The sequence below is a fragment of the Pantherophis guttatus genome, chromosome 8, assembly GCF_059756535.1.
Source record: "Pantherophis guttatus breed Tessera chromosome 8, ASM5975653v1, whole genome shotgun sequence".
Lineage (NCBI taxonomy): Eukaryota > Metazoa > Chordata > Lepidosauria > Squamata > Colubridae > Pantherophis > Pantherophis guttatus.
The window spans coordinates 12,470,252-12,482,627 of NC_142070.1; the positions used below are offsets into that span (position 1 = coordinate 12,470,252).

A 12,376-nucleotide genomic window follows, 5' to 3' on the forward strand; every position below is an offset into this window, starting at 1 on the left:
GGGTGTACTGCTGCTTTTTTGTCATGTGACCTCAGGGGACACTGCAACAGTTGGAATTTGGGAGGGGTTCTTATGCCCCTTTTGGGTCAATACTCTTGTAATTCCAGATGGTCGTTGATCAAACCAGTTGTAAGTCGAGGACCAGCTGAATTTGAAGAACAGTTGAAAAAAAAAAGATAATTTAGAATGTAAAATAAAGCACCTATTTGTGGTTCTGGACAGTCTTCCTGCATTTCAAGCATCTCCACAGGTTCAGGAGCTGGAGTTTCCGGGACCTGTAGAAACTCCATCCGCCAAAACTAGAATGACAAATACACAATGTGGAACTGAGGTAACACCCTTTAACATGTACAGTATTATTTTTACATTGGCTTAACTTTCTTTCCGCCTAAAGCACATTGTCTCCTAGAGCAGGGGTCAGCAACCTGCAGCTCTGGAGCCGCATGTGGCTCTTTCATCCCTCTGCTGCGGCTCCCTGTTGCTGGTCGGCTCCACAATTGATAGGGCTTTCGGTTAGGACAGGTAGAGAAAAAAGGATGCCGTGCTAGGAGGAGACTCTATGGTGGGGGAACTGGACTTCCGGTCAGCAGAGGAAAAAGGACGCCGCGATAGGAGGAGACTATGATGGGGGAACTGGACTTCCGGTCGGCTCTAGAATTGAACGGGGGCTTCCGGTTAGGACCTTTGTGGCTTTCTGAGTATTTAAGGTTGCCAACCCCTGTCCTAGAGCAAATCATGGCTCATTAAAACACATAAGGGTGAATGTTTTGAACGCTTAAATTAAAATCAACTCCATTCTTATTAATACATCCAGTCGAAAAGGGTTCAGAATAATAGTAATGAACAGAGTCATTATAATATAAAGGAAATCTACAGAAATTGCTACAATGCAACGGGAAGTCCTAGAAAGTTACTTTATGATACAACTTTAAAACAGTAGCTCAAAATTAAGAATTATGTTTATTTTTCTGTTTTTTCCATGAATATCTATATAACCACCAATGGCCTTAATATATATATGTGGCAGCCTTGGTTCAAAGAAGAGGGCTCCACCAAAGGGTAGGAACAAGGGTGAAAATTGTTTAAATAAAAATAATTAAAAAGTGGGGAAAAAAGATATACATGTAAGATAAATTGCTCAAACAGGAGGAAGATATAAAAAAAGAGAGGGGAAATAGGTTGCTTCACTACTACGGGTACTTACTCGGACGACTCCATCCGAATGCCCAGTCACAATAACATTCTGAGTATCCCACTCATTCATTTCTGACATGCAACAACAGAGAATCTGCTGGCTGCGTCCGGTGAAGGTGTTCACACTCACAATGGGGTTTCCGTTAATGCTCCAGACGTGAATATATGTCCCCGCACAGGACACGATATCACCCTAGAAGAAGAGGACAACATTTTAAGACACACACACACACGCACATACATTCACAGGCAAACAATCTTTAACCCACAACGATTTATTTCTGCTTTCAATGGTGCCATTCCGCTTGATGGGAAACGAAACTGCTTCTCAAGACAAGGGCATGATCAGCCTGGGGATTACAAATGTTTTAGGCAACATTTTGGTTGCAATTTTTGCAACTTCATTAGGCAGTGGAATAAAAACAACAAAAACAACAACAACAACAGAGATTGTGCAGGTCAGTTGAAGTCTCCTTAAAGGGCCTAGCACTGAAGTCATGTTCTCATCACTGCAGTGACACTCAAAACTGATCCCCATCCCTTGAACAAGATCGTTTTCGCACCTTTTTGTTCCAATCCCCATTTGGGAATGACATCACAACAGGCTCTACCTATGCAGCGGTGGGTTTCACATATTCTTACCACAAGTTCGCTTCACGTGCATGCCTTCCGCGCATGCGCCCTGCCTTGAAAACGTGGCTAAATAGGACGTTTTTACACTGGGGTAGGTGGGCGGGCCCACCCGTGATCTCTGCTACTGGTTCAGCCAAACCTGTACGAACCGGCTGAATACCACCACTGAATCTATGCCGTGACAAGTTTTCAATCATTTCTGTGGCAGGAAGCCAACGGGAAATAGCTTCCATAGCCACAGAAATAATAATTACGTGCTAAAATGGGGAATAATATTGTCAGATGTGGAACGATTTTAAAAAAAAAGTTTAATTTATCACAAGAGCCTTGGTAGTACAGTGGTTTAAAGCACCCTGTTATTAACACAGCTGCCTGCAATTACTGCAGGTTCGAATCTTACCAGGCTCACGGTTGACTCAGCCTTCCATCCTTTCTAAGGTAGGTTAAATAAGGACCCAGTTTATGGGGGCAATAAGCTGCCTTTGTATAAAAATATACAAAAGTATGAAGGCTATTGCTTAACGCATTGTAAGCCGCCCTGAGTCTCCGGAGAAGGGCGGCATATAAATCAAATTAAAAAATATATATATAATGTTTCTACATTTTGGGGACAGTAACTTCACATTCAGGCAGTCTGTGACTTGCCATCCCTTGTTTAGTGACCATTGAAAGCTACAACGGCACTGAGTCCTTAGAAAAATTCAGGATGTTTTTCATTTCATACAGAAATGAAATGAAACAGCCTCTCTGTATTCAACCCCTATCTGGCCCACAAGCATTTTGGCCCCAGTTCCACCACTCAGCTTTTTCTGACTCTCTCCACCCTAAAGTTTCTCAATGACAGGACAAAAGAGGAACGTGCTCTGTCCGGAAAAGCAAGAAGGAAAACTTCAGAAATAGTAGCTCTGAAGGGCTTGCACTGAGGATGCGCCTCAATCTCATTAGAACAACGTTTTACTTTACTACCTCTCCTGCGCGAGCTGCACTGGCTCCCGGTGGTCTTCCGTGTGCGCTTCAAGGTTTTGGTTACCACCTTTAAAGCGCTCCATGGCTTAGGACCTGGTTATTTACGGGACCGCCTACTACCACAAATAGCCTCCCACCGGCCAGTACGCTCTCATAGAGAGGGTCTCCTCCGGGTGCTGTCAGCCAAGCAGTGTCGACTGGCGGCCCCAGGGGGAGGGCCTTCTCTGTGGGGGCACCCACTATCTGGAACGAGCTCCCCCCGGAGATACGGAGGATCCCGGATCTGCGCACCTTCCACTGTGCTCTTAAGACCCTCTTATTCCAGCAAGCTGGCCTGGCCTAATTTTTCTCCCCTTTCTTTTAAATTTTAAATTGAAATTTTAATTTGTTTTAAATTTATTGGGATTTTAATTGTCGTGGGCCAATATTATTTAATTTGGTTTTAAATTGTTTTTAACTTTTGTATTTCTGCATTTTATCTTGTGCCTGTTCACCGCCCTGAGTCCTTCGGGAATAGGGCGGTATACAAATTTAATAAAACTAAAACTAAACTAAACTTCCTGCCTCAAGTTCAAGAAATAATCTGGGCCTCCTTCTCTTTGCAAATCTATCCCCTGAATTGGCAGGAGAGTCAGTTCTTGGCTGCCAGCTAAATTGCCTTATTCTTCTGCCTTAGTTTCTTTTTAAAGACCATCACCGCGGAGCTGGCTGCAGATTCGGATAGTGAGGAGGTTGGGGAGGAACATGGGCCAGTCCTGGAGTCTGGGGAAGGCTCTAGTGAGGGCTCTGTGTCGGAGGCAGATATGGGGCTAGGGCCATATGACAGGTGTCAGCTGCCTTTGGAGTCAAACATCAGTGAGGCAGGTGAACAGCTGGAGACTGTTCCCAGTCTGTGCATGCACAGAGTTGCCAGACGAAGGGAACAGCTAAAGAACAAGGGTCGACTTGGGAGTAAGGCCACAGATGGATGATGAATGGTCCCTCCCAGAGGGAATAAAAGAGGAGTGGAGTTTGCAGGAGACAATTAGTTCGCTTAATTGGTTTGTGACTCCTTGCCAAGTTTTGAAGGCAGCTCTCCAAGCCAGATAAGGTCTGTGACTGTAAATTCACCCTTGAAAGACTTTGCTGGATGTGAATGAGAGGAATTCACAGTAACTTAATAAAAAGGGGTTTTTGTCGGGACAAGGAGTCTGCTTCAAGCTCTTGGGAAGCCTAAGTCAGAACATGTTGATGATCTCGAGAGGAAAGAAGGGAGAAAAAAAAACAAAAAAAGGGGGGGGGGAGTTTGAACTGTTCTGGGCCCACTCTGAGCCAATATGCACCCTGGACAGAGATGGCCTCCGAGGAAAAGTCGCCTTTGATGAGAAAAGACAAAGATTCCCCAGGTGATGAAATATGCATCAACTTTAAAAACATTGCCAAGAAGGATACGCTGCTCGGACATGCAACGTAATGCTTGAAATCTATTAGAATGAATACAGGTAGTCCTCAACTTACGACCACAGCTGAGCCCAAAAACTTCTATGGCTAAGCAAGGCGTGAAGTGAGTTTTGTCTCTTTTTACGACCTTTTTTCCCCACATTTGTTATTTATTTTATTTATTTTATTTTATTAAATTTCTATACCGCCCTACTCCCGAAGGACTCAGGGCAGTGAACAGCCACAGGATAAAACACATAAATACAAAAATTTAAAATAGAATAAAAACGAATTAAATAATTTGGCTGAACAAATTTAAAATACCCCATAATTTAAAAACAAATTAGAATTTACATTTAAAAGGGGAGAAGGTTTAGGCCAGGCCAGCTTGATGAAATAAAAAAGTCTTAAGCACACGACGGAAGGTGTGCAGATGTTAAGTGAATCACTGCAGTTGTGAAGTTAGTAACACTGTTGGTTCAGTGAATCTGGCTTCTCCATTGACTTTGCTTGTCAGAAGGTCGTAAAAGGGGGATCCCAGCACCCCAGGGACAGTGCAACTCATTATAAATATGAGCCAGTGGTCAAGCATCCGAATTTTGATCCCGACCACGGGGATGCTGCAAATGGTTGTAAGTGTGAAAAATGGACATAAGTCACCTTTTTCAGTATTGTAACCTCAAATGGTCACTAAATGCATGGTTGTAAGTCAAGGACTACCTGTAAAACACATTATAAACCATCATGCTCAGTTTATTAGGCCTGGGATCACTCATACCGTCAGTTCATTGATGCAGAGGGCTGAAACCGGAGCCCTATGACCCCGAAGCTGCGTTACAAAGGAGAGTTTATTCAAATCCCAGATGATGCAGGTGCGGTCACATGACCCACTCACAATGATGTGATAGGCCAGTGAAGCTGTTAAACATGTGACCGTCTCAGTATGGCCAAGCAGTGCCTAAATGCAAAGCAAAAAGAGAGGGAAAATCAAAATCAAGACAAATCTACGCAACTTGACAACAGTTATTTCTTCAGACACATGAAAAGCAAGACTTGGAAATGTATAATTAATAAGAGTACAGAAGATAAATTAAAGCTGTAGGAAGAAACACGATATTAAGAGCCCTGGGGGCTAATTCTGCCGACCGCCAACAGTTCGATTCTGACCGGCTTGAGGTTGACTTACCCTTCCATCCTTCCGAGGTCGGTAAAATGAGGACCCGGATATGTTGATGTTCTAAACTGCTGAGAGAGTGCTGTAAAGCAGCATGGCGCAGTATATAAGTCTAAGTGCTATTGATATGGGGAAAATGAGCCTAGAACAGTGATTGCAAACAATCCCAAACTTGTTGAACCTTGTCTAAACAGAATGTAACAGATACCATATACAACATTTTCATCTTTCAAGTCTTCAGTAGTACACAATCTATGGCATAGCAGAAGTTTTGGATCCATCATTTTTTGTGACCATCTGGAGCATAAAGGAGATGTAATCCAAGATATCTACTGGGTAACTTGTCAGGAAAAGCAAGGGGCAGACCCGAGTGTATTGAATTCAGACTTCAACCATTCGAAGCAGAGATGTCTATCTTAGACAGATGTCCCAAAGATGATTTTTCCAAAAGACAACTGGACTTTCTCAGTTTTTGTTTGAAAGTGTTTTGCTCCTCATCCAAGAAGCTTCTTCGGTTCTGACATGTTTTCAAACAAAACCCAAAAAGCACCTTTGGAGAAACCATGACCTGAATGAGTGAATATCTCCCTAGACCAGGGGTGAAATGCTCCCAGTCTGGACCGGATCGTCTGATCCGGTAGCGATGGCGGTGGGTGGTTCGGAGAACCGATAGCAAAAATTCCTGCCCCTCCCATGCCCAGCTAAGCCGCGCGATCATCAGAGGCTTTTTTTTTTTAACTTTGAAAAGCATTTTTTCTACAACCTCTTTGGCCAAAAAAAAATGCTTTTAAAAGTAAAAAAAAAAGCTTCTGTTGATTGTGCGGCTCAGCTGGGATCGTCAGAGCCTTTTAAAAGCATTTTTAAAAATGCTTTTAAAAGGCTCTGACGATCCCAGCTGAGTTGCCTGATCGTCAGAGGCTTTTAAAAGCATTTTTTTACAACCTCTTCAGCCGAAGAGGTTGTAGAAAAAATGCTTTGAAAAGTTTTTTTAAAAAAAGTTGGCCACACCCACCCAGTCACATTACCCCCACCAAGCCATGCCCACAGAACTGGTAGTAACAAATTTTACATTTCACCACTGCCCTAGACATCTTAGACCGATATAAGTGGAATATTTTCCAGAATTCAGAAGACTCTCATTTGCTTCCTTCAGCAAAGGAAGAAACTTCATCCATCTGTCTCTGCCAACAACGGACAGGAAAAAGGCCCAAACCCTCCCTTTCAGTTCAGACCTAGTTAGTGAAGATTTTGATTCATCAAAGTTGTCCAATTAGACTAGATTTTTACAGGGTTTTTATGGATTTCAGATAATTTTCCTGCAAATTATAGAAGAGAACAATATGCTAGTTGGGAGGAATACTTTCTGTATTTAGAAAAAATGGAGAAACTGGTACGTGTTTTCCAAAACGGCGATAGCTTTGATACTAAAATATTTAGTTGCATAATTCAGCAATAATACTTTGTAGAGGTTTTCTGGAAGACCTTTCAGGATTTTGTGCAGAATTTTTAACTTACCTGCTTGAGGGTCAACATTTTGGCTTTTTCCTTGGAAGTGCCCATCTCCCATACGCAGACAACAGTGCTGGTACCTCCAGAAATGACCAGTTTAGGGTTTGGACAGATGACACAGAGAACTTGTCCCCATTCTGATAAGCATTCATAAACAATCACTGCCTAAAATAAATAAATAAAAGGATTAATAGTACAGGCATTGACTTTTAGAACTGTTGTGACTCCGGCTCCCGAGCCTGTCCTCACGGAGGAAGATGACTCTGAAAGTGATGGGGAGGAACTGACAAGGCCTCCCTCTCCAGGACCCTCCTTTCTGGCAACGCCTCCAGCTGAAGGCCAGGAGGAAAGCATGTCGGGGCACCCACTAATAGGGAGTGATGAAGATCAATCTTGGATTGATCCCAGGCAGCGTCGGAGGGAGAGGCGTGCGCCGCAAAGGAAGAGGTGGGGAAGGGCCAGAGATTGCTGAGTCACTGAGCCATACCCCACAGGGGATAAAAGTGGGTGGGGTTGCTCTGCAGGCTCTGTGACGGACAAAAACTGCATATTGTGAGCTTCGGATGGGATATTTTTCGGACTTAAGGCTTGGACTTTGTGAATGACTTCTGACTACTCTTTGAACTCTTGGTTGCCCCAGCAACGGACTACAGATACGCTGACTCCTGTTTCTAGAGGTGATAAGAAACTTGGCAGGCATTCGGAAAGTAGCTGCCAGAATTTTTATCTGCCAAAGGGATTCAGCTCGGCTTGTAAAAATAAATTACTGTAGACGTCTTTTGCTCGTGTGTCTGCCTGTGTGAGGTGGGGGGACAGAACAAGAACATCCAGTCCCAAACATTCTATTCTCGGGGTTCTCTTAGGTTGGTTGTTTTCTTGCAGATATTTCATAACAAATCTAGGTAATATTATCAGCCCTATGATGATACCTAGTTTGATAATGAAACATCTCCGAGAAAACAACCAAGCTTAGAGAACACCAAAGAACCCACGCTTCATCCCTGAGCTACAAATATATTCTTCTATCAGTATTATTCTACCATTGAATTAGTATGAATAATAAACCGAGGACACTGGTTAGGAAGCAGCACTTGAAAGATCCAAAATTAATTCGGATAAATGCTCAAGAAGGGCCTAATAACAGGGGTGGGCTGCTGGAGGTTCACAGGGATTCGGGAGAACCTCTAGCTAAGATTCTGTGCAGTTCGGAGAACCCGCAAAACCCACTCCTGGCTGCCCCCCCCTCACAGGAGTCCCCATGCAGCCCATTTTGGATGAAGATAAGTGCAGGGTGCGCGCGGAGGCTCAGGGAGGGCGAAAAACGGGCCTACTGGAAGTTCGGGAAGGCCGGAAACTGGGCAGTGTCCAGCCTCCAGAGGGCCTCCGGAGCCTAGGGAGGCCATTTTCGCCAGTGGTCGAATTCCATTTTTTTTTATTACTGGCTCTGTGGGCGTGGCTTGGTGGGCGTGGTGTGGCTTGGTGGGCATGGCAGGAGAAGGATACTGCAAAATCTCCATTCCCACCCCACTCTGGGACCAGCCAGAGGTGGTATTTGCCGGTTCTCCAAACTACTCAAAATTTCCGCTACCGGTTCTCCGAACTACTCAAAATTTCTGCTACCGATTCTCCAAAACCTGTCAGAACCTGCTGGATTTCACCCCTGATTTTTGCCCCCCCCACTCCCCTGTGCAGGAGGCTGACTAGGCCACGCCCACCAAGGCCACGCCCACCCAGCAACCGGGCAGAGAACCCCTTGCAAAAAATTTTGAAACCTACCCCGGCTTAATAATACATTTTTTACCTTATGATTCTGGAATCAGACACCTGTCTCTCTTTTTTTTCCAAAAGAGAACAGGAGTGGTAGCAAGGGATTGTTAAAACTTCATACAACTAAGGAACTCAATTTGCAAGTTTTATTTAGGAACCATCTTTTTGTTTCTATGTTTAACCATAATTTATACCCCATTTTTTCCTGACTGTGAGATCAAAGTAAGGTTCTAAAGAGATCAAAGTAACATTCTAAAGAATAAAATTATTTTACTAGTGAAAAGTAAAATTTACTGATTACAATCCTGATTAACAGGAAACACTTTAACTCCCTTCCAAGTGACTTGAATAATGGAAATGCCATCTCTTGAAAAAGTGGCTGGCTCTACTCTTTTGAAAGTGAACAACTGTGACTTTATTTGCGAATGACACTAAAGGGCAAGACCAGACCAGTTTCTATATAAAATAGGCAGAATAGGACAACTGTACATATTTAATACATAAATACATAGTTTCACCAAGCCTCACTATTGAGACATTGCATTTGACCCACATAATTCAACTCATTTTTCTACACAGTGTTGTGGCCTGTCAGCTGCCATCAGTCGAAACAGAGGAGTAAGAGGAGGCGTGGGAGTCAGGATCAGCATCAAGGCAAAATGGGAGCTCTGAGGGGGAAGAGGGAATGGAGCTGGGAGAGAGAGAGAGACAGAGGCGGAGCTTGGGCCGTCCGTCAGCCCTCAGATGGAGAGTCAACAGCCCCCAAGTCTGGAGGTGGCTGATGGGGAAGAGGAGGAACAGCTGAGCCCAGTGCCTGATGAGCAGAAGGCAGAGGAGAGGAGAGCAGTGGAAATCTGTGGGCTGATCCTTGGGATGGAAGAGCCACCTCTGCTAGCAAGGCCCCATCCTAGCTCTGGGGATAAAAGGCAGGGGGCGGAGATGAATAAGTGTGGCAGACAACTATTCATCTTCTGGACGGACGGCCTTGTCAGCCTGAGAGAGAAACTTTTTGCCGGGGCTGCCGGCACTCTTAATAAAGGAATCTTCTGAGTTCACGTCAGAGGCTTTGTCGTGTTTGGGGAGCTGGGTCAGAACACACAGTATATGAGCCAGAGAGATACAAACCTTATCTGATTCATAGGCTCCTAACCTACAGCTAAGATCCGCATAACCCCAAGCAAAAGTTTTATTCCAGGTGGGCGGAAGGAGTACTTTGTTCATTTCTACAGCCAAAATTCCTTTGTCTGTGCATACTATCTGCCCCACCAGCTCCTTCAGTTCTGTTTTAAAGAAAAAAGTAACAGATAATCAGGATTCACATTTTTTTATCTTATCATACAGAGCACTTCCCTAAATGAGATTTGAAGAAAGCCGTACTAGGGGCAAACGGGTAGTCCTTGACTTACGACTAGACCTGCCAAAAGCTACATTTCACCCGATTTCGAAGTTATCACGTGATTGCATTTTCGGTGCTTGGCAACCGGCTCACTTTTATGATTGTTTGCAGCATCCCATAGTCAAATGACCATAGTTTTCAATTTATTTTTATTTTTTTTGGCCAATTTCCTGCATTTACTTCCATTTTCTGGCAAAAATGCTCATTGGGTAAGTAACGACTGCAAAAAAATGTTGTAAAATCGGGTCTAGTCACATGACAGAGACCCCCCTCCTTAATCACAGAAATGAATTATGACTGTAATTCTGGACTCAGTTACGGTTGTAAGTCGAGAACTACCTGTATAAATATCTGAAGAGTTCACATAAATTTTAAATGTATTTCTGGCAGACTTTTTTATATTCTGAGTTATTTTAGTTATTTTTTTATAACTTTAAAACATAAAATAACTATTTTATAACCAGCAGCAACTGAAAAAGGAACTTTCCAAATATACCAAGTCCTTGAATATGGCACAGCAATCTGTTGTTCTTCCCTCAGTACTGTGTTTGAAGAACCAAGTTTTTGTTCAATATTATGAGTGGTGAAAAAGGTGTCAGGTGTTGGAGAGGTTTACAGGGATGATGGACAGAGATTAATTAAAAGCAGCAATGGGTAAAAACAATAAATAGAAAGACTTAAAACAAAGCCTTGAAGATTGCATGCCATCTTCTAAAAAATTACTAAAAAAAAATACACAAAATAGCCCAAAGCATAATGAATCCCCAGAATGTATACATAGTACAAGGTTAGTCTACATCTACCGTGTTTCCTGAAAATAAGACACCCCCAGATAATAAGCCCAATTGGGCTTTTGAGCTCATGTTCTAAAATAACCCCCCTCCGAAAATAAGCCCTCCCCGAAAATATTTAAATACATGTGCAGCCGGTCCCCGCCATTTCCTCTGGTTGGGTTAGGGCGACAGAGCTGGAAATCAGGTAACACGGCAAGAGGAGCCCCATCTTACGCCACTCACCCCCAAATAATAAGACCTCCCTGAAAATAAGGCCAAGCACTTATTTCGGGGTTAAAAAAAAATATAAGACAGGGTCTTATTTTCAGGGAAACACGATACGTATGAAATCAGTAAGCAAATATTTAAATTTGAGATGGCAGGCCAGATATTTCAACTTATAAATGTAATTGTGGGAAAAGGAATCGCAAAGCCGACTACAAAGTGCTATTAAAATACGCCAAGAATAAGGGAAACGATCATGTGTACCTTTTACTGGTGCAAGAGAAGGCTTGAGGTTGTCTAAATGGTGGAAGAAAATCTTGTCATTTGTGATGCCAGGGGGAACGGAAATTCCACTCATTTCTCCATTGATTCTGCTTCTCACTCGTTTTGGTGGGTGAGGTTTCTTAAATAACTGCAAGTAGGAAAGAGAACACGGCAAGCTTAATAGCAGGATTAGGTAGATTTTCAGCAAAACCGCCTAATTTGCAGAAATGCCGTTCAAAACGTGTCAGTGTCATAACTCTTTTTGCAAGTACAACATGCTGTTATTTAACTTTCTCTATTTCCTGCCCACACACAGCTATCAACGCCTCAGTGCTTCTGTGAGGAAGAACAACAGGACTCTGCTTGAAATATTGGGGTATTATGCACACGGTAACAGAAAGCGTAAAAGGCAGGCGTATCCCGACATCACAATCACATGCAAGAATAATTTTTGGTTGGGTTATCAACATTTTGAGGGAGATTGGATCCCTGGCTATTTCAGGGAACAATTGATATCTGGGTTTCTTTGTTTTTCCTCCTGAATTTGTTTGTTTATTCAACTGCTGAGGCTTATGCACAGTTCCAATAAAGATTCTGGTTGGGCTGCTTGCTGTTGGCTTGTTTGGCAGTTCCTTTATTGGGGTACTGTTTATTTGATTGTTGGTCTGATATTAATATTGGTGTTAATCTATGCTCATCTGGGTGCTGATTGGTGGTGGGGAGCCGTTTGGGTCTTTTTGCTCCTTTTTGTTTCTTTTGCATAATATGCAAATATTGTGGATGTCTGTATGTCTTATTAGCACTCTAGATGCACCCTTACTAGCACTGATGAAGTTACCTAGTTTGGATAATGAAACATCGGCAAGAAAACAACCAAGCTCAGAGAAAAACAAAGACCCCTCATTTCAACCCTGAGCTACAAATATTCTCCTTTATTGGTGCTCCTAAAGCTACAGAGCCTGGAGTTGCTATAGTTACCAAAATCCCAACGTATCTAGAAGGCAGCAGGTTGGGAAAAGTCTTACAGATCTCCCAAAATGTGAGTAAAAATCAACT

General features: G+C 43.0%; 1 protein-coding gene across 10 annotated transcripts in view; it reads right to left on the reverse strand.

Annotated features, from left to right (window-relative positions):
• Positions 1 to 12,376, reverse strand: part of WDFY3 (WD repeat and FYVE domain containing 3) — a 205,675-nt gene that overhangs the window by 12,137 nt on the left and 181,162 nt on the right. For all 10 annotated transcript variants that reach the window (XM_087875091.1, XM_087875090.1, XM_034431140.3 and 7 more), the window contains 6 exons: positions 11,321 to 11,468; positions 9,788 to 9,942; positions 6,902 to 7,060; positions 4,991 to 5,170; positions 1,205 to 1,387; positions 203 to 299 (listed from right to left, as the gene is read on the reverse strand). In XM_087875091.1, the coding sequence (XP_087731217.1) occupies positions 203 to 299; positions 1,205 to 1,387; positions 4,991 to 5,170; positions 6,902 to 7,060; positions 9,788 to 9,942; positions 11,321 to 11,468 (922 nt within the window). The remainder of the gene's footprint in view (positions 1 to 202; positions 300 to 1,204; positions 1,388 to 4,990; positions 5,171 to 6,901; positions 7,061 to 9,787; positions 9,943 to 11,320; positions 11,469 to 12,376) is intronic.